General features: G+C 37.4%; 2 protein-coding genes across 3 annotated transcripts in view; one reads left to right on the top strand and one right to left on the bottom strand.

Moving 5' to 3' along the window:
• The window catches only part of LOC137259033 (diacylglycerol O-acyltransferase 1-like), a 37,371-nt gene extending 29,813 nt beyond the window's left edge, over positions 1-7,558 (bottom strand). The window contains exon 1 of one of the 2 annotated variants that reach the window (XM_067796738.1): positions 7,389-7,558. In XM_067796738.1, coding sequence (XP_067652839.1) covers positions 7,389-7,480 — 92 coding nt within the window. In that variant the 5' untranslated portion in view covers positions 7,481-7,558. Of the gene's footprint in view, positions 1-6,528; positions 7,296-7,388 lie in introns of those variants that run through there. The other variant, XM_067796737.1, reaches the window with a different exon arrangement.
• A 143-nt stretch (positions 7,559-7,701) lies between these two features.
• LOC137258790 (TBC1 domain family member 20-like) lies at positions 7,702-20,278 on the top strand. The gene is made up of 9 exons (XM_067796483.1): positions 7,702-7,962; positions 8,987-9,166; positions 9,554-9,634; positions 10,270-10,364; positions 11,956-12,047; positions 12,229-12,330; positions 13,172-13,313; positions 14,222-14,406; positions 15,131-20,278. Exons 1-9 carry the CDS (start codon positions 7,854-7,856, stop codon positions 15,366-15,368), a joined length of 1,224 nt encoding a protein of 407 aa, XP_067652584.1. The 5' UTR covers positions 7,702-7,853; the 3' UTR covers positions 15,369-20,278.
• The last annotated feature ends 2,472 nt before the right edge of the window (positions 20,279-22,750 follow it).

Genomic DNA, 22,750 nt, shown 5'->3' on the forward strand with positions numbered 1-22,750 from the left:
CACTACAATGTACCTTGAAGGCTAGCCAAATTTATTCTATTGCTCTGTGGGAGATTCATCATTATGATGAAGAGGAGGTGAAACAGTCAGGTGGTAGTAAAGTCTAAACCACCAAATAATTCATAGTGCCTTGCTCTGTCTGTCAAACATAGTGCATGAACCTCAACATGATGTCTGCTTCACAGAGCTGAAGTTGCCCCCCTTAGAGGTCATTCACTTTGCTGACCCTTGACCTATTATCCTGACCTATTTGCAAAAGAAAAAGGTCAGCAATTTCTACAGGTTGGGTTGGCATGGTCAACAGATTGAAGATACACTATTCAGACACATGGACAAACAAGAGTTAAGCTATTGATTGTGTGACCAGGCTGTGACCGGGTTTTGAATATGTGGAATACCTGGGAAACTGGCAATTGTGATGTCGGTGCAGATTTAACTGAGTTTCATACTTACTATCTATTCCATTTACACATCATGGTGTGTAGTTTGTACACAAGAAGTCTACTTTTACAAGATTCCCCAGTTGTGATATACACAGAGTTAACTGCCAATACACGCAACATATGTTTAATAAAATCTTGCTTGGTCAGGTTGATATTGAAAAGTATGGCATCAATTATAAAAAAGTTTGATATTAAAAACATAGAATTAGATACGAGATGGTTTGATATTAAAAACAAAAACCCATAGCAAATTATGAAAATGTATTCTGATAACAATGCGAAAGGAATAGCCTATACCGTTATGAACCATGAGAACAATATAATTGGTATGGTATATATGTATATTTACTGATAGTTGAAATTAATATATGATATTCAGTATCCTTGTCTCATACATGATACGGCACATACATTATACAACACATATAATGCTTATGTGATCGTTGTAGGTGCTACCACCATTAGAAGCGGTGCTTGATAACGGTGTTAGAACCTACACAGAAACATTGCTCTCATAGCAATAAAAAAGTTGTTCATCCATATGTCATCCATCCTCACTACTACAACTTCTAATTGCCTCTCTAAGAAGTCACTTTCAAAATGTTTACCATCAAATATGAACATAAATATCAACCTACAAAATTATTGACTATTCTTAAAAAACTGTACCCACATTAATTAATAGTGTTTCTATTACTGTATATTTATGTAACCCCACCATGAAATCAGTAATACTTTGGTGAATATGATAATCAGACTTTCTGTGATGTAATAAGTGTCATATTGTGAAACAAACCATCTTGTTACATGTACCCTTTTGTGATACTTAGTATTCTGCTGTGTGTACCATGTTGTGGTACATGATACATATTTTTAGTGATACAAAGTAACCTGCTACATATATCACACTGTCATATAGTATTCTGAGGATTTTATCATATTATGACATAGTGTTCTGTAGCATTTACCACATTGTGATACATAAAATGTGGTAATACACAACATTCTGCTACTTGTACCATATTGTGATCAACAGTATTCTGCTGATAATACCAGTATTTGGCTGCTAACATCATCTCGTTACACACAGTATTTTGCTGCTTATACCATACAGTGATACATACCATTTCGTGATACACAAAATTCTGCTACTTTTACCATACTGTGATACATGTCATACGATAATTGTGTGTACTTCTTAGTCTAGCCAAGTATATGCAGATGTTGAAGTAAGATGAATAAGAAATAACTCCTTGTTATCCTTGTTATCAGGAATGCAGAAAGGTGAACGGCAAATAACAGACTTATTAATAATGGCCTACTGTCATGATACACAACATGGAAAATGACAAATAACTGCCCATGATCCTGACATATAGCAGATAATATGGTAAATGACATGTAATTGCTTGTTATATTTATTACCGAGTAGAAAATTTCCTAACTGAGCATAAAAGCAAACTGTTGTTCAGGAGTAACAGATTGTGTGGTACAGATTGTGTAGTACAGATTGTGTGGTACTAGTATATTTTACTGGTATATTTGAACATTTTGCATGCTACAAACTACATTTAATTTCACTGTGACATGTTCTGGCAACATAGCATGACAAGCTATCTGTAAATATCCATTGTTGAGCATATCTGTAACTGAAATAACCCGATGAATCCGGAATAGTCACCTACAGGAAGACTGCACTATGACATCCACAACCGACACTGTTGGTATCAGTCAGTGTGATTAATGGTGGAGGCATCTGCATAGGTTGCATAGCATGATCAACATCACAGAAACGGAAGGGTTCAAAATTCCTTTTAACAGTTGTATTCAGGGGCACAGTAAATATCATTCCGCTTGAATTGCATCCTGAAACATTTGTTCCTGTTGGAAAGATGTGAATGAGTGATCAAGTGACTTTAAGTTTTATGCCACTTTAGAAATACTCCAGCAATATCATGGCAGGGGAGCTCAGAAATGGGCTTCTCACTTTGTACCGATGTGGTGAATCAAACCTGAATCCTTTGCACTACAAGCAAATACTTTACCCACAAGGCTATCCCACCACCCTAGACTGACAACTAGTCTCTGAAATGAACAAACTTTGCAGAAAAATACTAAAAGTAAAAAAATACAATGAAAGGGAGCCCTAATGTTTCTTTTCCTGTAGCTGTGGAAATCTAGACTTGTTTCATTTTCTAAGGCGTAGGCTTTCCTGGGTATATTTGCTTCAGGGTCTGTATGACAGACTAGTCAATACCCCTATGGATAATGTACTGTACAGCTGATAATTGAAGCATGTAAAACTAGTATGTATATGTGAGTGCATGTGTTTGTACATGGGTGGGTTAACAAAGCAGGTCTTACGTCAGTTGTACAATGCTAGCCTGCTGAAATAAGATGATTGACTAATGCTTAGTCTCTGTATATATATAATTTTGACAGTAACAAATAAGCCCATTTAAATTGAAATGGAGCCCCAGGGAGTTGGGAGATTCAGAATCATGGGGACTTTATTCACTTATGACTTTAACATTGCAGGCAGGGTTAAGTAGTAGGGACAAAATGTGGTTGAAGGACTGTGACACAGGTTTATAAGATGCAGCCTACAGATAAACATGGATATCCTGGAGACAAACAGTATACTGACATCAAACCCACACCTCCTCTTGTACAAGCCCTATCTTTCAGCATATCTCTTTCTGACACAAACAAGAGACTGAACAACCTAAACCTTTACCCACAAAACCACAGAAGCTATTTTCAAAGAAAAAGCCAAACTTTTTACAATACAGCTGCCAATAGTAACTGGCACTCACCAATATTTGATCAATCACAGCATGTTTTTTTCATAGATGAAATATTTAAGTTCACTGAACAGAAAAATATATGTGCAAAGGTGGTCATTTAACTGCATTTTGTTAGACAATCATCTTGATAAGACAGGTATCACCATTGATATTAATGACAATCTGTCCAATGTGATTTTTCTCAGTAAGCTTCATAAATTACTGGAGCTTTATGTTCAGCTAGCTTCCAGTTGTTACAACAATGTGTACTAGCATCAATCACATGCCAATGCACCACTGACTGAGATTGAGTATTGATCTGGTTCTTATGACAACACTGATTCAGGTGTGTTAATCTGAAGAGAACACTTGTACCAAACAGGCAGTAGGGACAACACACAACATAACACAACACACTAATGATAGCTAACATCTGAGTTTGGCTCACTCCACAACAGTTTCCCCATGAAAGGAAATATTTGTTTTCCAAGGTGTCACTGTCGTCACAAAGATGTAACCATGTATCTTAACAGATGACAGTAATTTTCTAAAATTTATCATTGTAATTAATGAATACAACTGAAATCAAAGTTCTTGACCTTTTATCTGTTACTATTAACAATATATTCTGTAGAAGGCAGTTACATTCTTCATATACATTACCTATGTACTACTCTATGTATATTAGGAACACAACCATCAATATTGCATATTGTAATAATTGTACATATCTTTTGTCAATTTGTCTTAGCAGTGTCTCAAAAGACAATGTTATGGCTGGGTGATATGTTTTATCTCAGTCTTTGACATGTTTTACGTAAAACATGTAATGAAGAACTGTAATAAAATATTTCTGTTTGTCTGCAAAGTTACATTCAATTAATATGTTTAAGAGAATCAGTGAACTGCATGAACAAGATGAGTAGTGATGATGCCAGAGCTTAAACACCTGACAGCAACAGGAACGTGGTGTTATTATACAATATTTGTTGTCAGGGTTACGTCTTAATGTGACAATAATATATGAAAATAGACTGGGTGAACATGTTTCAGTTTAGTCTGTCTCACAGTCAGTTCCTGAAGCACACTATTATCCTGGCTGCCCTTTCTGCAATGCTAGAGAGACAGAGAAAGTCCAGATTTCCTTGGGCCTTGAATCTCCCATCTCATTGGCGCCCATTTTCAGTTTTAAAGGAATTACTTACTTCTATCAAAATTGTACATGATATTAAGAGACTTAACATGTTTTCAGAAACTAAGCATTAGTTTAGTCTCTGTCCTGGATGTAACAAAACACTTGATCAACCATGACCATCATTAATATGTAGGCTTGGCAGACATCATCGGTTGTTATCAGCAACCATATGTCTGTTGTATAGTCTCTGTTGTTATTGATTACCAGCATGAAGAGATTCAAACATGCATGGAACTGGCAGAATGTATAGCCTGCAGGCACACTGGAGATGACATGGGGTCATTAACAACAAATCATAACTGGGGGAAGCATTTTCATTTCCAACTGTGAGGAAAAATGTGCCAATATCACTATGTCATATTCTGATGTGAAACACTGATGAAATCACCGAGGACACCAGATGTCATGTTATTTACCATCAACTGCACTGCAAATTCCTATTTATTTTTCCAGAGGGCAAAAGGTTAGACAGATTTACAGCTTATATTAAAGTATGCAGGAGCTAAAAATGCCATGTTGATATATTCCTTCATAATTACATCATCATGATTATGTCATTAAAATCTGGGCAAGTGGAAAATTAGGACTTTACTTTAGGAATTTACTTTCTTAAAGGAACTTGCATTGTGGCAAGTGGCTTTTAAAACAATTTTTGAACCCCTGGTATGAAAATGATTCATGATTACATCCACAATAATTATGTTGAAAGCACTTAAAGCATAATCATGATAATCATAGAGTTACTTAGTTAGGAGACAACTAGAGTGATAGTACTGTTTTCCTAAGGAATATTACTTTGTGCATTCATAAGTAAATAACTCATTATGAAACATCGTAAACATAATCAGCTGATATTCTTATTTTCCAACATATTGGCACAACTCAGGAACTCTCTGCCAATGGAATTAGAAACTTCACCATCAGAGTGATTCAATTCAAACATCAGCTCAGGGCTTTCTTATTCAGCTAGCACTCTGTGCTCCACCTGCGCAACTCTGACAAGCACTCTGAGCATACATGTGTATGGAATTAAGCGCTATAGAAACGTCATTATTATCATTTAGGCACTCATCAAGTTCAACATCATCAATATCCCTATTTTTATGACATAACTAACCAAATAATCATGGTACCTAAATCTATCATAAATCTTTCAGCCTCTGGCATGTTGCCAAATTTTACCTCCAAGAGCAACTTTAGTTTAACTCTCTACTGCCATGTCTGTGATATTTGCCTACAAGCCTTACTACTTATGTGTTAGTGTACCATTAGAACTGATACCATTACAGTACATCAGGAGCAGGATTGTAGCTCTTTGCTTATTTACAAACCTATAGATTCAGTTTGCAAAGTTCAACTCAACTGAAAATTACTGTGCCTCCTTAATCTTTAGCTGACAGACAACAATAAAACAGTTCAGACCTGATAGCATTGCACAGCAAATATAGCTCTTTTTCATGTAACGGCAAATGCATGACATTCTCAGATTTCCAATAGGATCCAGGGTTTTACATGCTGTGCAATTCCTGCGTCTTTGGCGCAACAATTTTGTAAAAGACTCAAAATATTATTATTCGAGTCAAGCTTGATGCAAGTTTTATGAATGACCCTAATAATTCAATTCAATAAAATTTACATTTGATAAGCAAACAATGATAGTTTTCATGAGGTCGTCATGAATTTAGATATTTCTTTTGATTCATGTTAATAACTGTACATTAGAGTGAATGAATCACAAGAGCAATTATTCGTCTAGGATACTGCGTTGATATGACTGGACTGAACATGAAACATACACTATTTATTAACTAACATATATGCAACTCAGAACAACAAAATCTTTGCAAAACTCTTGCTTTTTGCTAAACACAAATAAACATTACACTAAAGTGTTCATTTTCATAACTCCGAAATATTGAAAATGACTACCCAAACATGAATACTTTGAGTCACCACAACTATTTTTTCAAAGTCAGAGAAAAACCCTGATAGGATCACAAGGCCAGATGTCACAAAACATTCAGGTTATATTTTCTAAAAAAGAATTATCAAAGAACTTGTGAAGTTCCTTAAGAGAAGACAATCTACTGCAAAATTAACTCACTCATGAGGCCTTTTTTCCAATTTTTCTTTCATGAAATATTCTGGTTCAAAGCACCAACCAGGGAGATTTCTTCCCCAGAAACCTTGCGGCATGTGTGTTCCATGCTTTGGACAGTTATTTGCAGAATTTGTTGATTTGCCAGAAACATCTCCATCCAAATTTGAATCTTGATTTTTCTTTGCTTGCTTTGACTTTCTCTTCCTTGTCCTGTTATTGTCACTTGCACCTGTCTTGCTCTTCAGATGATCCTCATCAGCAGATTCATTGTGTAAATATGCATGTGACTCTTGGCAGTTTACATTCCTACCATTGGAAATGCTATTGGTAGTGACGCAATATCCATTGGTTGCTGCCATTATGAGCACTTGGGCTAAATACGTTGTGTCAAAATGATGAAATAAGTTAAGATCAACACAACATTGTCAGGTGATGTAAAACAGATGTGTAAATGGCTATGATCACAGCTGTCACGTCGAGCCAGAGGTAAATGATGAAAACAGAGAACGCGGCTCAACTGGAAACACAATTAGTCACCATGCCCAGCTTAGAACCGTACCAATCACCAACGCATGTCTTTCAGTCGAGGGTATACTCCTGTTGGAACACAATGCCTAGTGGTTGTGGCGCTCAGCTCGTTGGTCTTACATGCGACCGGAGACAAGCATGCAGCACCTGTGCTGTTTATATTAGCCGCTGGTGGGGACGTTATTTTTAACTCCAGCTACACGTGGGTCAGGCATGACTGGTTCTGGTTGACGGACTGATAAGAACGTGACGCTCACCTCGTGACCCGGAAGTAAACAATGTGAACTGAAGCGCATAAGACTTTGAGTTTTGACACCTAAGTGTGAAATACTTACGGATTTTCTAGACGAGTATACCGGGTTTTTCTTTCAATTTCAGATGATTCTGGAACTTTATTTACACTTGTCGATCGCCGTAGCCTTGCCATGGTTGCCAACTTTCAGTTGTTAACCAGAGTAACGCGGAGCACGGTCCTTTCGGAAATGACGTCAAATTAACATCGCTTACAACAAACACGATCATATATCCATACCAAATATCTCTAATGACTTAAGATTAATTTACCAAATGATGTTTTTGCTAGACACAAACACATTAAGTGAATAAACAGTTCTTATGTATGTTGTTTATATGTTTATGGATAGAAACTTTATTTTGAGTGATGTACGGGATTGCAGGTGCGTTGTCTGCTTCACAAAATTCCGTATGCTGTATTCATTTTCCTGTCCCACTGCGATTAAAAGTCAGCGTTTTCTGAAAGCTTTATATTTAGTGACGAAATTGGATCAAATTCAGTTTTGATGAGTGACTCGGAGTCTGCCTCTAAATCAGACGATTGTCAGAGCAAGGGAGAAGATTGTCAACATGTAACCAAAAACGGCAAACCAAAGACGAAGTCAAAAGCTAAGGGTTGGTAAACAAATGTACTGTCACAATTAGTTAGTGTATTTAAACCATGTGGTATGTAACTCCCATAAAAAACCTGAAGATGTCGCTATGGAACAGGTTTGTGGTTATTATTATTTTTCAAGGGTACAAGGGTTAACTTGTGAAGGATTGGGTTTAGGGTTGTCTACCCCAACCCCAATCCCAACCCAACCATGAAAAAACACAATTTTTAGGACCACTGTGGGCTGCGGTCAGATTCTATACTCACAAGCGAAAATCTAAAAAAGTTTCAAGAACAGTTAGAGTGATTTGTGAGCTAAGCGGCTGATTATTTGCTTTTGCAGTGTATTTCATAAATACAAGCATGACAGTGAATTTATTATGACCAATTAAGCTCTGATTGATTATGTCATATGGTGATGCACCTAGTGTTTGCTCTGTGAATTCTAGTTACCAGGTGGTCGTACATTTGCACATATTAAATCTTCAGTACACTCGTGACCAGGGAAGATCTGGGTTAGAATTGATCTTCATTAACCAATGCTTGTCATTAAAGGTGACTAACTTGATCAGATGGCCATGCTCACTGACTCAGTCAACACATGATCATATCCCAACTGTGTAGATTGATGCGCAAGCAGTTAATCTCTGGATCGTGTGATCGATACTCTAATATTTACAAACTACTGCCATATATCTGGAATATTGCTGAGTGCTGCATTAAACAACACACCTACACCACCATGATGCATTTGATCTATTATGCCATATCCTGAAATACACTTTTACAACATGTATGGACTCTTCTAAATGAATCTACAAACAAATTCAGTTGTGGTTTTCATTGAGTTTAACATTACTATTTAAGTCATCATTGTCAAGGGCATTTAGCGTATATGTTCATTTTCACATCATATCACATTCATCGTACTCATGAATTTGTTGGCAGTCATTTATTCTTATTATTTTTCCATTCTTGTTTCAGACTTAGAGACAAAGATATATTTGGTGGTTATATTTATCAAATAATATGTGAAATTTTCAGTGTTCAGCAAGCGCAATAAAACTAGTGAAATCCAGAAGGCTCTTTTCAAAGACCCAGCAGATGTAGCACGCCTCAGACAGTTGTCCATCAGCAGGGGTGGGCTGATCAGTGATGAACTTCGGAAGAAGGCATGGCCCAAACTCCTGGGAGTTAATGTTCAGGACATTGACCCAAAGCCATGTAAGAATTGCTAGCTTAAATCATTGCTACTGTGTAATTTAACCATATGGGTGTATTTGTAACCCTAAAACCCAGTTTTATAATAACAGTAGCAATGGATATGTGACAAAATATTGACACAGTTTTTATGTGTCTGGGTCCATACAGCTGTGAATGTGTACCTCGTAAGGATGTGAAAGCCACATTAACTTGGTGTGCCTAGTTGCTGTATGATCCCATGGGAGTTGAAAATGTGATGTGCCATTGAGATTGACATATACAATGATCAAGGGAAACGAAGCTCATTGAGCAGGCATAATGATGGGATGGATGATACATCACTGTATAAATACCCATATAGCAATAATATCAATATATATTGGCACTGATCTTATTGTCATGTTGCAGCCCAGGATGTTTTGACAGCTCATCGGGACTATGACCAGGTGGTGCTGGATGTCAACAGATCACTAAAACGTTTTCCTCCAGGTTAGCTATGTATGCTTGTTGTGTAACACCTGACCCTAATACTGCAACAAGTCAGTAAAATATGTACATAGAGAGTAGTCAAATCATTTTATTCACACGGTCATGGTGATACATACTCTTGTAAATTATTGTCTGAAAAACAGCCTATGTGTCAAGAACTCTTTTGCTTGCTCCCTCCCACCCTACCCCCTTCTTTCCTTGCTCCTTCCCTCCCTCCCTCCTTCAGGACTTCACTCACTCAGTCACTCATTCACTCATTAATTACTGGAAGATGTTTCTAACAAGAGGCAGAGCAGAAGCCCTAAAGTCCACCATGAGTTGAACTTCCCTTTGTTTAAATCCATAAGACTCATGGTTACGTAACAATCTAGTGGGCAATGGTCCGATGGTCCAACTGCCAGACCCAAGGAAGTACATTAGACTGTAGTCCAACCTAAGTATAGAAAGAATAGACAAGTCTAGATTGCCTGAACTCTGAAATTTTTAGTTGTTCTTAGCTCCATTTGGATTTTGCTGTTCTTTTAATTATGTTTGTTAGATATATATTTCTAAGTAAGATAACATTTTAAGGATTCAGTGTCAGTCCAGACTGAAATGTTTAATTTATCCCAAGATTGTAAGCATGTTTTGTGCAGGTATGGAGGAGTCTCATCGTATGGCCATGCAGGACCAGCTGGTGGACTGCATCATGAGGGTTCTCGTCAAGCATGAAGAACTTCATTACTACCAGGTACCTGATGGGTTGCTTATCACCATGGTAACTGACATGATGCACTCTCTCCAACATCAGAGACAGCAAACACATAGTATTCTGGTACAAATGGCAGAATACATGTAATTATTGACATCAGTCAAATCATATTTCACACAGCTACTTCATTTGAAAAATGGTACAAAAATCGAAACAGAATATTTTATATTCACTTACAGCAAAAACAGTAACACATTTTGCTGTGAAATTACATTTCTTCAAGCTGTGACAGAAACATATTGTCTTTCTGTGGCAAAACTTGCAGGCCAGTCCAATCCTGCAATAATAGTAATAAATCATGTAAGTGGACTCGTGGCTTACAGCAGTGGTTGGATGTGGAAGTTCCTTCATAATTATGTAACAAGAGACAACAAAATAACCAGGGATGTGATATGGTGTTTGTCATAGCTTACCATATATAAACCTTTGACCCCCTAAGACTGAGGTCATGAGTGAGGACTAAAATGGCTGATGATATGGAAACTTCCATGTGACAAATGTCTTATCATATACCACATCCAAATGTTTTGTACCTGCTTGTACTTGCAAGTTCGTTCAATACATTTACCTTTTGTGGACATCATCACAGAAAATCAGTTGACAAGCTGTAATTATGCACTAAGGGACATAACTCATATCTTTTTAAATTTTGACTATAAATTGTATATCTATATACTTGTACTATCTCACGATTTGCACTTCTTTCTTGCTTTGACGCTTAGTGGTCCAAATGAGAACTTTCCCGCTAGGCCTGTCTTTTCCATTCGCCCATGTTCCCTAGGCTGCTCTCCTTATGGGACTGGGTCCCATGTCACAAAGGTCTCTTGGGCCTAGGATCTCGTAGCATTCATACTTCCTATACTGTAACAGAGGAGGTATGAATGCTGTGAGCAAGGTTACGAGATCTTAGGCCTACGAGAGCTTTGTGAAACAGGACCCAGGTCCCTAGTCCCATGCTGAGCATGCAGCATGCTCCCCTATCCCTAGGGAACACGGGCGTATGGACAAGAGAGGCCTACAAGGAAAGTTCTTATTTGGTCTACTGTTGTGAATGTTGCCCTTTAGCTTTTGGTTGTACTTATATATAGTCCACATAGTTCTCTAGTTTCAAATAGCATGTTATCTTTCATACATATGTAAGGTCACGTTTATGTAATGAAATTTGTTCTCCATTTTGATCAACAGTATTCAAATAGTGACCTGAAGCAACTATTCATATCCAAGAAGTGACCTAAAACAACTATTTATATGTGTAACTTGTCACCCAAGACAACTATTTATTTGCAAGTAGTGACATGAAGGTACCATTCATATGCAAATAGTCACTTCAAACAATAACATACTTGTTAATATCTTCTGTTGACCTACACTTTAGTTGATATATTTTTTTTACTGAATGGCTGCTAATTTTTTGTGAGATGAAGTAAAGATGTGAAAAAAAGCCAGGAGGGTTAAATTACAGCTATTTATTATGTTGGAAAAAAACAATATTATCACATAGTTTCATATGTGATGTGTGCATTGTTTGAGCCTGGGTTCACTGTGTGAACATATTCTGTTATTGTTCCAGGGTTACCATGACATCTGTGTGACATTCCTTCTGGTTGTGGGAGAAGACATTGCCTTTGCCTTAGTGGAAAATCTCTCCCTAAATCACCTACGGTAAGACCAAGAACATTTTGGGATTGTAGTTGCCCCTGTAAAATGTCTGCATATATTCACCAAGGGTTTATGAAATTATCAACAGTTTCATCTTTTTTCCACTGAAATAATGCTTTCGACTCATCTTTGTATAAAACTTGTGTATTTTGTTCCAACTTTCATTCAGCTTTGTTTGATTTAGTGACTTCATGGATGCTAACATGGATCGGACCAAACACATGTTGAACTACTTGTATCCCATTATTCACAAAGCCAATCCTGAACTCTGTGCCTATCTAGAAAGGTAAACAGATTTTGCTGATTAAATGTATATATCTAATATATTTAGTTGTATAAACTACATTTACAGACTTCCACTAGCATGACATCCATGCATGAAAATCATGACAGAATTATCATATGAATATAGTTGTACATGTAAAATATCTGTCAGTGTTCATGTTTGTTCATAAATTGTTTTTTTCTGTCACACACCCCTGTGGAGAAACAGATCCGATAAGCCTCCACTATACCTTGGATGCATCCATGGCTCAGCCCGATGAATGTATTACATATTCTTGGCTGGCTTTTTGTCCAATCAGGTGTCTATGCTGGGAAGTTGAGCCTACCAATCACAACTCACTTTCACATTTTTTAAATCATCTAACTGATTAAACTTGGCAACGCAACAGAGGTTCTCTGAAAGAGGAGGAGGAGTTCTTGCATACTTAATATAAGTTTCAGACCTGTCAAGTGGTCTGTATGATTTCCCCCAAATCTGCTTTGCACTAGGAACAAACCTTTGCAGTTGCAACCACTATCTTTGTTGACACTGGCGAACTTGGTTTTAACAGCAGCTTAGCTGATTGGCTTCTTGAGAACCAGCTGAGGGAGGTAATAAAATTATTAGGCCGACCCATAGATGCATCCAGGGTGTAGTGAAGACTTATCGGAACATATACCTGGAGACATCGAGGATGCGTTAAAACTCATACTCACTGGAAAGGGATTGATGAAGTGAACCAGAGCATGTAATTGGATGACACAATTGATTGATGCTGTGATACAGATACATATACTCATGCTGCTGTACTCTCATATGTATATGGGAAGTGAATGTGTTAGTGATGCTGTGTCTGTTGCAGGGCTGAGTTGGGAACAATCTTCAGTTTGAGTTGGCTCATCACATGGTTTGGTCACACAGTAAATGATATCAAACACATTGTCCGCTTGTACGACTTCTTCATTGCCTGTCACCCCCTCATGCCTATCTACCTGGCTGCTGCAGTGAGTACAACCTCTAACCTGGTTTCAGGGGATATATAGAAGATATTATATGAGTGCTCATGTCATACTATGTTTATGACACTAGTGCCTGTATTTTCATGTCACAGAAGAAACGTGATGTCATAGCACTGTTCATGGCATCACATCACCATGACAAAATGATAATTTGCCCTAGGGCTTTGTATGAAAAATTTTAACCACAATATGTTAGGTAATAAACATCCATAATCCATTGTTGGTTGTAAGGGTGGGTTGGATGGAAACAACCTCCAACATTTGTGTTAGAGCAGAATACATTCACAATACATTGTTGGTCATAATTGAAGAATTGGTGGAGACAGTGTTGCTATGAATTGCTAGTACTCCTGCTTGCATAAGACAAACTAGCTCCTGTAAGGTGTCAATGGTTCCAAATTTTCCACTCAGCCACCTGTCCCCATAGTACCATAGGGTGTCACTTTGATTTTGAGTTTTTCCTCTTACATCTCTACCCAGGTTGTCAACAGTAGTTAAGACTGTGGACAAGGGCTAAAAGGGAAGTTGAAACATACACAACCAAGTAACTTTCTTTTAATAATTAGTAGTACGATAGTAGAGTGGGTGAATGATAGAGTTTCATGTGTCAACCAAGCCAGCAAGTCTGACCACCCAATCTTGTTTGTTACCTCTTATAACAAGCATAGCTTGCTTAGGATCGGATCACAGGCTTCACTGTATCCCAAGTGCAAAGGGTGATTCTCATGATATCAGCCACTTGTCTGCCTGGTCCAGACTCAATTATTTACTGACTGTCGTCATATGGCTTGGAAAATCCTGAGTGTGGCTTGAAAAACAAACAAATAATACTCACTGTCTACACTGTGCCAACAAAATTGACTGCCAACACTGTGCCTACTCTCTGCCTACAGATAGTGCTACACAGGGAGAAAGAGCTTTTGGCCTGTGAATGTGAGATGTGCTACCTCCACAGCCTGCTGTCCAAGATCCCTGATGACTTACCATTTGAACTGTTGATAGCCAAGGCTGGGGACCTCTACCTCCAGTACCCTCCCACCCAACTAGCTAACGAGGCAGTCATCAAGTACAGGGAAAGGTACTCACACCAGTCACTTCCTGGTTTCATGAATGAAAATTTCTGTTTTGAGTTTTATTTCAGAAATGTTCAGTTGAAAATTTGATTATTTTTAGTGAATTTGGTTTTGTGCCACTTTTAGCAGTATTCCAATATTATCATGATAGAGTGACTCCTAAAAAGGCTTCACACACTGTACCCATTTGAGGAAGCAAACATGGGCTGTTGGCCTTCTTGTTAAAGTGTTTGCTTGTCACGCCAAATACCCAGGTATGTGGTAGTGAAAGTGACAGTTTAGACGCTCAGTGCCATGCTTAGTGCCGCAGTCTTTGCCGTTCTCAACACCGCCACAGACTGGGATTGGAGGGACTGGGACAAATGGTCTAGTTGATTCTGACTGGTTGATGGCAGGTCCCCACATGGGTACAGTGTGTGAATCCCATTCCTGGTGTAACCCACCATGATATTGGTGGAATATTGCTAAAAGTGGCGTAAAAAAACATACTCTAACTCACTCTAATCAAACCCCAAAAGGAATTCTTTCCTGCATCTTAAGGATGAAGAGACAAATAATGGTTGACACATGTTGTGATATTCCAGTTATGATGCGCATGCTGTTGGTCGATCAGTTTTCTGGCCCAGGCGTGATTATTATTGGACTGCCGCCATATAACTGGAATATTGCTGAGTGCAGCATTAAATGACAAAAAAACAACAAATCTGAAATACCTCATTCCTTCTTCAGCACCTCACTGGCCAAAAAGTTACAACACGCAGCAAGAAATCAAAAACCTGATGGTCTTCTGAAAAGGCTGCGCAAACAAGGGGTCCGGGCACTGGTTGTCCAAGACGGCAGGAATGTGGTAGTGAAAGTGACAGTTTGGACGCTCAGTGCCGTGCTTAGTGCCGCAGTCTTTGCCGTTCTCAACGCCGCCACAGACTGGGATTGGATGGACTGGGACCATTGGTCTAGTTGGTTCTGATTGGTTGATGGCAGATCATGTGATAGATAAATTATTTTAATTGTTTGACAGTGTTAAGAAATATTTTATTTGGTTTTACTTTGTCAGAGATGATTATTTTGATGTGAATGGAAAATATGTTTATGTGGGTTAAGATGAGTTGTGATGAAGTGTATTTTTGAAATAATTGTTTATAGTTAATGTGGCACTTATGTCATTCTGTGAGTTTTATTCTTTTTTCAAGGAGAGCCAGATATATAAAGTGTAGAGATCATAGAATTGTGATTGTATTCCAAAAATGTGCCAACAAAGTTTTGTACAAGCTCCGGTGAGGCACACTTGTCATCATTGTTTTTCAGTCATGTCTTCAGATGTCTTTCCTGTGCTGTCAGATGTTTGTCAAACATAATTTCATTATCATTGAGGATGTACATTGCCTGGATTATGATACTTGGTAGTCAGCACAAGAACAACTTGCCACCCTAAGGGCCTATCACTCACAAGAAGACCATTGAAGATACAGATTAGAATGGATCTTCATTAACCCATGCTTGCAACTAATGGTCGTTCTCACTGACTCAGTTGATACACGTCCTCCTATCCCAACTGCATAGGTCAATGCTCATGCAGTTGATCACTGGTTGAAACTTGATTATTACCTCACTGCCATATTGCTGGAATATTGCTGAGAGCGGTTTAAACTAAACTCATTCAAGACATCTAGCATTTAACTGACATTGAGGCAGTGCTGTCAAGGAGGTTGCATTGATGGTAATGAACTTAAATAGCTTTCATTTTTATATAGTGCTGTATTTGATTTTATGTTTATCTAAAAGTCAGTTCAGTCAATAATGTGTCACAAGAACCAAGAGGAATATGTAAAATTATGAACAACAAACATGTTATTTTGAGAAAGAAGGTTTACTGCACAACAGCCTTGCAAAGCTTACATTGCTTATGTCAATTTTTACAATTAACATTCTCATATATACCAATTATTTTATTTTTGCATAGGATGTGTCCTTCACCCTGTGCCTTCAAATGGTGGTTTGGTCATAACTGTCTGCTTACACGTACAATTAAGACTTTGGGGGTTTGGGTTAGGTATGACCAGGGCAACCTGTGTCGGTTTTGAAAAAGGGCTGAAGTGGGTGGTCTGACTCACAGACTTGTTAATGTGTTTTCAGGACGATGCTTTAGAGATGGTAGTTAGAATATGTCTGTCAATGACATGTAGTTAGAATATGTTCATCAATGGCATGTACACCTCCAGCACTAGATTTTCTGTCTTGATCAGATTATGATTATGTCTTTATAAGAATTCCTTGTAACAACCAGATTTCTATCATTTTCAACATGGGACAGTCCTGTTGGCGTATAATGATTTGTGTTGTTTAAGATGGTTGGTAGAGGGTATTCACTGTGCGTAGGACTCGTCACTGTATTTGAGGGCAGACTGGCATCTGTCGGGCTGGTGTTTGTGTCTATAAAGAAGTCTGTTGTTTGCTTACACTATCTCATCAAATGTGGACTATGCAATAGTGGTGTGGTTTGATGCAATCATGATTTAATCATTCGGCAAGAAACTTGGATTGTTACACACTATACTTTTGTTTGTTTTCTGGATTATATGAGTGTTTGGGCTGGAGAACATAAATATTAGCATGAATCCAGACACCAAAGGTAGGAAATCTGTGATATCAGTAAAACAGCTTTTTATTGTGTGGTTTTTGTAAATTTTCACATAGTCAGTGACCAGCATAGCTTTTGATTGGACCCATATAGAACACTCTTCAGAACACTAGAACTTCTCAAGGTCCCATATGATAACATTATTATCAAATACTTCTGTGTTACTACCATGGCCAAGGTTAATCTGGTTATAATGCCTGTGTTATATCATGTGTATTTGATTATGTTCATGGTACTCCACGGTCTGTTGCCCATCATCAGTCAAGGTTTATGAGTGTCATGTCTCAAACTGCAGTTGCTCACAGGTTTGTGTACGTTCCTTCATAACCCATGCAGATGTGTTTTAAGAGGGTAGCAACCCCATATATAGTCAGTACTGACATGACATCATCCCCAACCATAAATGCAGGTCTTGGAGTCCAATGATGACCCCCATGTCATGAGACAACCTCGTACATAACATGGCATAAAGGGCAAGTACAATTGTAACTGCTGTTGTGTCTTTGTCCCCACTCAAAAGCTATGTCGTATCATAGGGGTGAGCAAATAAACTTTGTAGTCAAGAATTGTTATGAGAGGCATGGATTTCCACATGGTTTAACCAATACCACAGTATCGTGAAGAGCATTATTGAGAGGAATGAGTGTATTTGTAAAGCACTGGTATTAAATGGAGCTTCTCTGTCCATAACTACGAGTTCCATGGTTGCTGAAACAATATCAAGTACATACCACAATGCTGGTGTTAGAGAACTTTTGTTATGTAACATTCGTACTCTGAGCAAGGGCTGATTTCCTTCTTGCTAGAAGCTGCAGTGGCCTGATTTGTACATTGCAAGATTTCAATTGCTAGTGGTTGCAACATGTCCCTGTACAAAGCTTATAGATGTTGGTGATGGAATTCATCCTGCCTCTGAGGTAATGAGCAACTATTGAAGCAGTGGTAGCTGTAGATTCAGACAGAACAGATAAATACATTATGAAACTGCCTGCTTGGTCAAACCATTCCCCTTTTCAAAATCTGAGCGAGTCTGAGTACCTTGATTCCATCATTGTGCAATTTAGAGGTGTTCCACAGTTTGTGTTTACCAAGTTACAATTTATTTACCACCGTACGAATACTCAGTCATTCACATGTTATGAATACTTTATTTGTGTTGAGATGAGAGCAAAATGAAAGACTAGTCTGTTATAAAATTCCAGTTAACATGGTTACTAATCAGTTATCTCCCATCTCAGGACATTCTATAGATACTGTAGCCATTCCTTCAGACAACAGACCTGGATAAGTGCAATTGGCTTTTTTAGATTCCTTGTATTATATTTGTATCATAATGTATATATATTTTAGTCTGCTATGTTTACATTGTTATGGAGCACAATCAGTCATCGTTACTGAAATAAATTAGTTTAAAATGATGATTATGAAGGTAGTTAATGTTTCTTGAATGATATAGTCAGCACCTCATCAGTGTATGTAAATGTTCATTTTAATGAATGCTGTAAAAAAATAAGGTATATAAGGTAAGTTTCTATTTGTCAACATCTAAAGTTAGGTTTATGTCATGGAACTTGTGTAAAGTAAAAAGTAAAAAGCATGCTTATTTTTATGTATTGACATAGTGCCTGATTACTATTTGTAGAAATGCCTTTTGTTATATAGACATGTAGTGGGACCATTGACGAAGGTATCAACTCTTAGAGATCATTAGGTCATTAGGATGGATTGCCAATGCTATTGTAGTGCTCTAATCCATCTCCCTTGCATATGTTAACTGTAATGATATTCAGGAACTTAACTTAATCCCTTCATATAAATTAATGCCTAGCAAGAACAATTTAGAACTGGAAAGGTAAAATAATGTTGTCTAATGATGTTTAATTGCAAATTTGACAAAAGAGTAACCTTTTGAGAAGACGACCCTTTTCTACAGAATGCTTTTTATGTTCTTAAACTTCAATGCCTCTGTGTACTTAACATATGGTACTTTCTTCAAATCATTTTCTGCTCAAATCCTGTAATCCTTGTATTTCAGTAGATGCTACACAGACATATATGCTATTTTGTTTGAAACATCTGATTAAGCTACAAGACCTCTACAGATCTTTTAGAAAATATTGTCATGCTATTGATCCATCCCAGTCTCCATTCATTTTCTTCTAAACATTGTATTATTTGTATAATTAGCTATTGGGTGTCATTAAAATAATCATAATCAGTCATCACTCTGAGGTAAACAAGTAATGATATAGGACTGATGAACAAATCAGGTTATTCAGATGTTGATTTCATGATAAACTATAAACATTTTTGATAGTATCTATGTACAATTAAACCTGAATGTCTTGTGAATCATTATTGAATAATAAAACTTACAGGTGTGCCAACTAGTCATTGTTTGATTAGAGCAACACTATTGATTGTGCTTCCATTGTTTTAGGTGGAAGTAATCAGTGGCGATGTATAGAGACTGTGTCACATGCAGATACTCACTGATATCAACTTGTTTGTATATATTTGTTGTTGTTTATGTTGAAAACGAGTTCTATCAAATTGCCTGTGTGACAGTAGTTTATGTATGAAATTCATGCTGTATTGCTTATATCTCCACATTCATGTTTCATGTGTTGGTGAAATTCTTATCAGACATTTTCGAGTGAATCTATGATGGAAAGACTACCATGCACTATTCTTCCTTAGGAATCATAAAGATGGTGAATTTTGGCAGATAAAATTCAAATACTTGAAATACTGCAGAGTAATGTTCCTTGGTTATAACAGGATATTCTGACTATGGGTTTGAATCCCATGTAATGATTCATGCCTTGTTTCCGATTTGACCCATGCATATTGGCTTTACCAAAGTTGGAAACTGTGTAGGAGTTTCATAACTGCAGGCTTTCCTCACAGATGACTGGCCATTTTATAGCTGGAATACTGTTGAAAGTGGCACTACACCACTGACCGACTGATGAGTAACTGACTGCCAAAGTCTTGTTTCTTTAATATCCTCTGCAATGGTCAGATGGACAAAAGTGTGAGTTAACCTTGTTTAGTATATGTCTATTTACAGTGGTAGGGATAAGAGTCATCTTTACTGCAAATTTTAAATGTTCTTGTCAAAAGTCAAATACTTTTCCCCATATGGTCTGTCTCACTGTTACCATGTTATAGCATGCTATGTGTGAATGTCTGTAAGCTATGTATGAGTTTTGAAAATAAAACCTATTCCTAGTTAAGGGTTTTCTCGTGTGTGTATGCTCTTAAAGGACCATATTTTAACAACAGTTCTCGACTGGTATTTCTAGTCAAAGGTGTCTCATAAAGATCCATCACAGAATTGGTCTTGAGCAACCCATGCTTGTCATAGGTCAACTCACAGGATCGGTGCGAGGGATATAGAAACAAATTCCGTCTATCTGCGCATCTGTCACACTTCATCTGAAGCATATCTCCTAAAGTATTTGTGATAGCATAAGCAAACTTGGTACACGTCAGCCATGATCCCTAGATGTATACAACTGTAAAGGGATGGGCACCTGAACATGATAGGGCTATACAACTGTAAGGGGATGGGCACCAGAACATGACAGGGCTGTACATCTGTAATGGAATGGGCACCAGAACATGACAGGGCTATACAACTGTAAAGGGATGGGCACCAGAACATGACAGGGCTATACAACTGTAAAGGGATGGGCACCAGAACATGACAGGGCTATACAACCGTAAAGGGATGGGCACCAGAACATGACAGGGCTGTACATCTGTAATGGAATGGGCACCAGAACATGAGGGGGCTCATGATTTTTGTGATTGTGGGGTATACTTGAGGTGTTGACTATTGTGGGTCAAACATCAGCTGTTCTAAACAGCCTCTATTTCAAGCAAAGCAGTCTCAAATTCAGAAACAGAAGTAGTTATCAGAGTAGCTTCGAGTGTAGTATTATGGCTGCAACAATGTCTCTGATGAAACTTCTTCTAAATGGCATGCTGGTCATCATAGGGAATTAGCTCAACAAAGAGTCCAAAGTCACAAGAACCAAACAGCAATTTTATTGACAGAACAACATGGGGTGGCTGAGGGCTGGAGCTAACCTGAGTTGGAGAGTCTAAACCTAACTGGCTAGCATTCAGATTTCCTAACCATTTATCTAAAATTGAAACAATGAAAAGATTATGATTACTTGATGATGCGATATTGGAATGAGCCCTATAGTATCCTACGATAAATAAAATAAGCAGACAGTTGGAACTACTTAATCCTCCTGATCCTTAATCAACTAGCACTAATCTTGTTCACACATTTACTGGATGCTTGGATGATTAAAGTTTTACTATAGACATGCTTACACTGGGTTAACTCATAACAAGTCTAAATTTGAAGTGTTTATTGTTATGTAAAGCATTCCCACTGACATGGCAGACCGAAATTTCCCCAATGTTTTTCTGAAAAGTATAGATTTTTTTCCTGACCATTTAAGTGTAAAAACTGGCCTCCTTCCTCCTCTTCTGCCAGTCCTAACCATCCTTTCAAGACATTTCCTACATAGATTTTATAAATACATACGTTTTTTACTAAACTAACTAAACTTATAAAGTATCAAAGTGTGCTATTTTGGGGGAACTAAACATGACTGTCTTGGTTAAACTGATGAAATGATTCAAGCACCAAACAAAAGGTGAATGTTTTTCATTAATGATAATGGTGTAAGTACCTTAAATTCTATTAACTACACTAACTAGCTCGACTGCAGCATAAAGTATATTATTATTCACAGTATCTAGCTCTATTGCAGCTATTTCTCTGCACTATTAAATTCAAAGCTACAATCTATCTATGTCCTTCTTGAACGAGCTAATAAACCGAATCTTGACAAACAGTCACCTAACTCATGTATTACCTAAACTCCAGTGAAATCTGAACTTAAACGACATCTAAACTCAAGTAAGACCTTAACCCAAGCAAAAGCCTGCACACTACTGACCGATTTGACGCTTTCCCACATGGTCTTGGTAAAAAGTCACATTTCCTGGTGATCTTACAGATTTCCTACGCAGTCCGTTGCAACTGTTTTGTCTCTAGACCAAATGATGTTAGTATTTACTCTGAAACATCACTCATATTAATGTTAACGAAGTTGTATATCCATAGAACTCTCCTTGTTGTTCAACACATCAACCTCCAAACGCCACTTAGAAAGGTAAAAAAACACTGATATTTGTGACAAAGAGTACTTTTCTTGACACACCTGACATACATAAATACATAAATATATATTCTAAGGTAATGTAAATAATATATAATCTGAAAAGTTTGTATTTTATAGTTAAGGCTTTTGACAAAGAGCAAGAATGTGAAAGTAATGACTTAACTAAATTGTTAACATTATCTATTATCACAAATGTTGTAATTATCAAAGGCATATTTGGAAGAATAAACATGCAAGATATAACTTTACATTCTGTACAACCATGACAAACAGATAATGAACACCATTCAAGCACTATCAATTTTACAAATGAAAAAACTTCAGCAAATGTCAGAACATAAGTCATGTTATGTAGCACTTTAACAATGAAACTTTTTTTTTTTAAAATATATTTAACTTTTATAGGTGATTTTGACCAAAATTGGCTTTCACAATTTGCAAGAAAAGCACCATAGCTATGATACTATTTATAATATTTAGGAATGGTATACAAATGAA

Source organism: Haliotis asinina, chromosome 12, assembly GCF_037392515.1.
Source record: "Haliotis asinina isolate JCU_RB_2024 chromosome 12, JCU_Hal_asi_v2, whole genome shotgun sequence".
Classification (NCBI taxonomy): domain Eukaryota; kingdom Metazoa; phylum Mollusca; class Gastropoda; order Lepetellida; family Haliotidae; genus Haliotis; species Haliotis asinina.

Coding starts and splice junctions, on each gene's coding strand:
- LOC137258790 (XM_067796483.1), top strand. CDS start 7,854: ATGAGTGACTCGGAGTCTGCCTCTAAATCAGACGATTGTCAGAGCAAG. Junction 7,963..8,986: donor GACGAAGTCAAAAGCTAAGG/GTTGGTAAACAA, acceptor TGAAATTTTCAG/TGTTCAGCAAGCGCAATAAA. Junction 12,048..12,228: donor CTCTCCCTAAATCACCTACG/GTAAGACCAAGA, acceptor TGTTTGATTTAG/TGACTTCATGGATGCTAACA.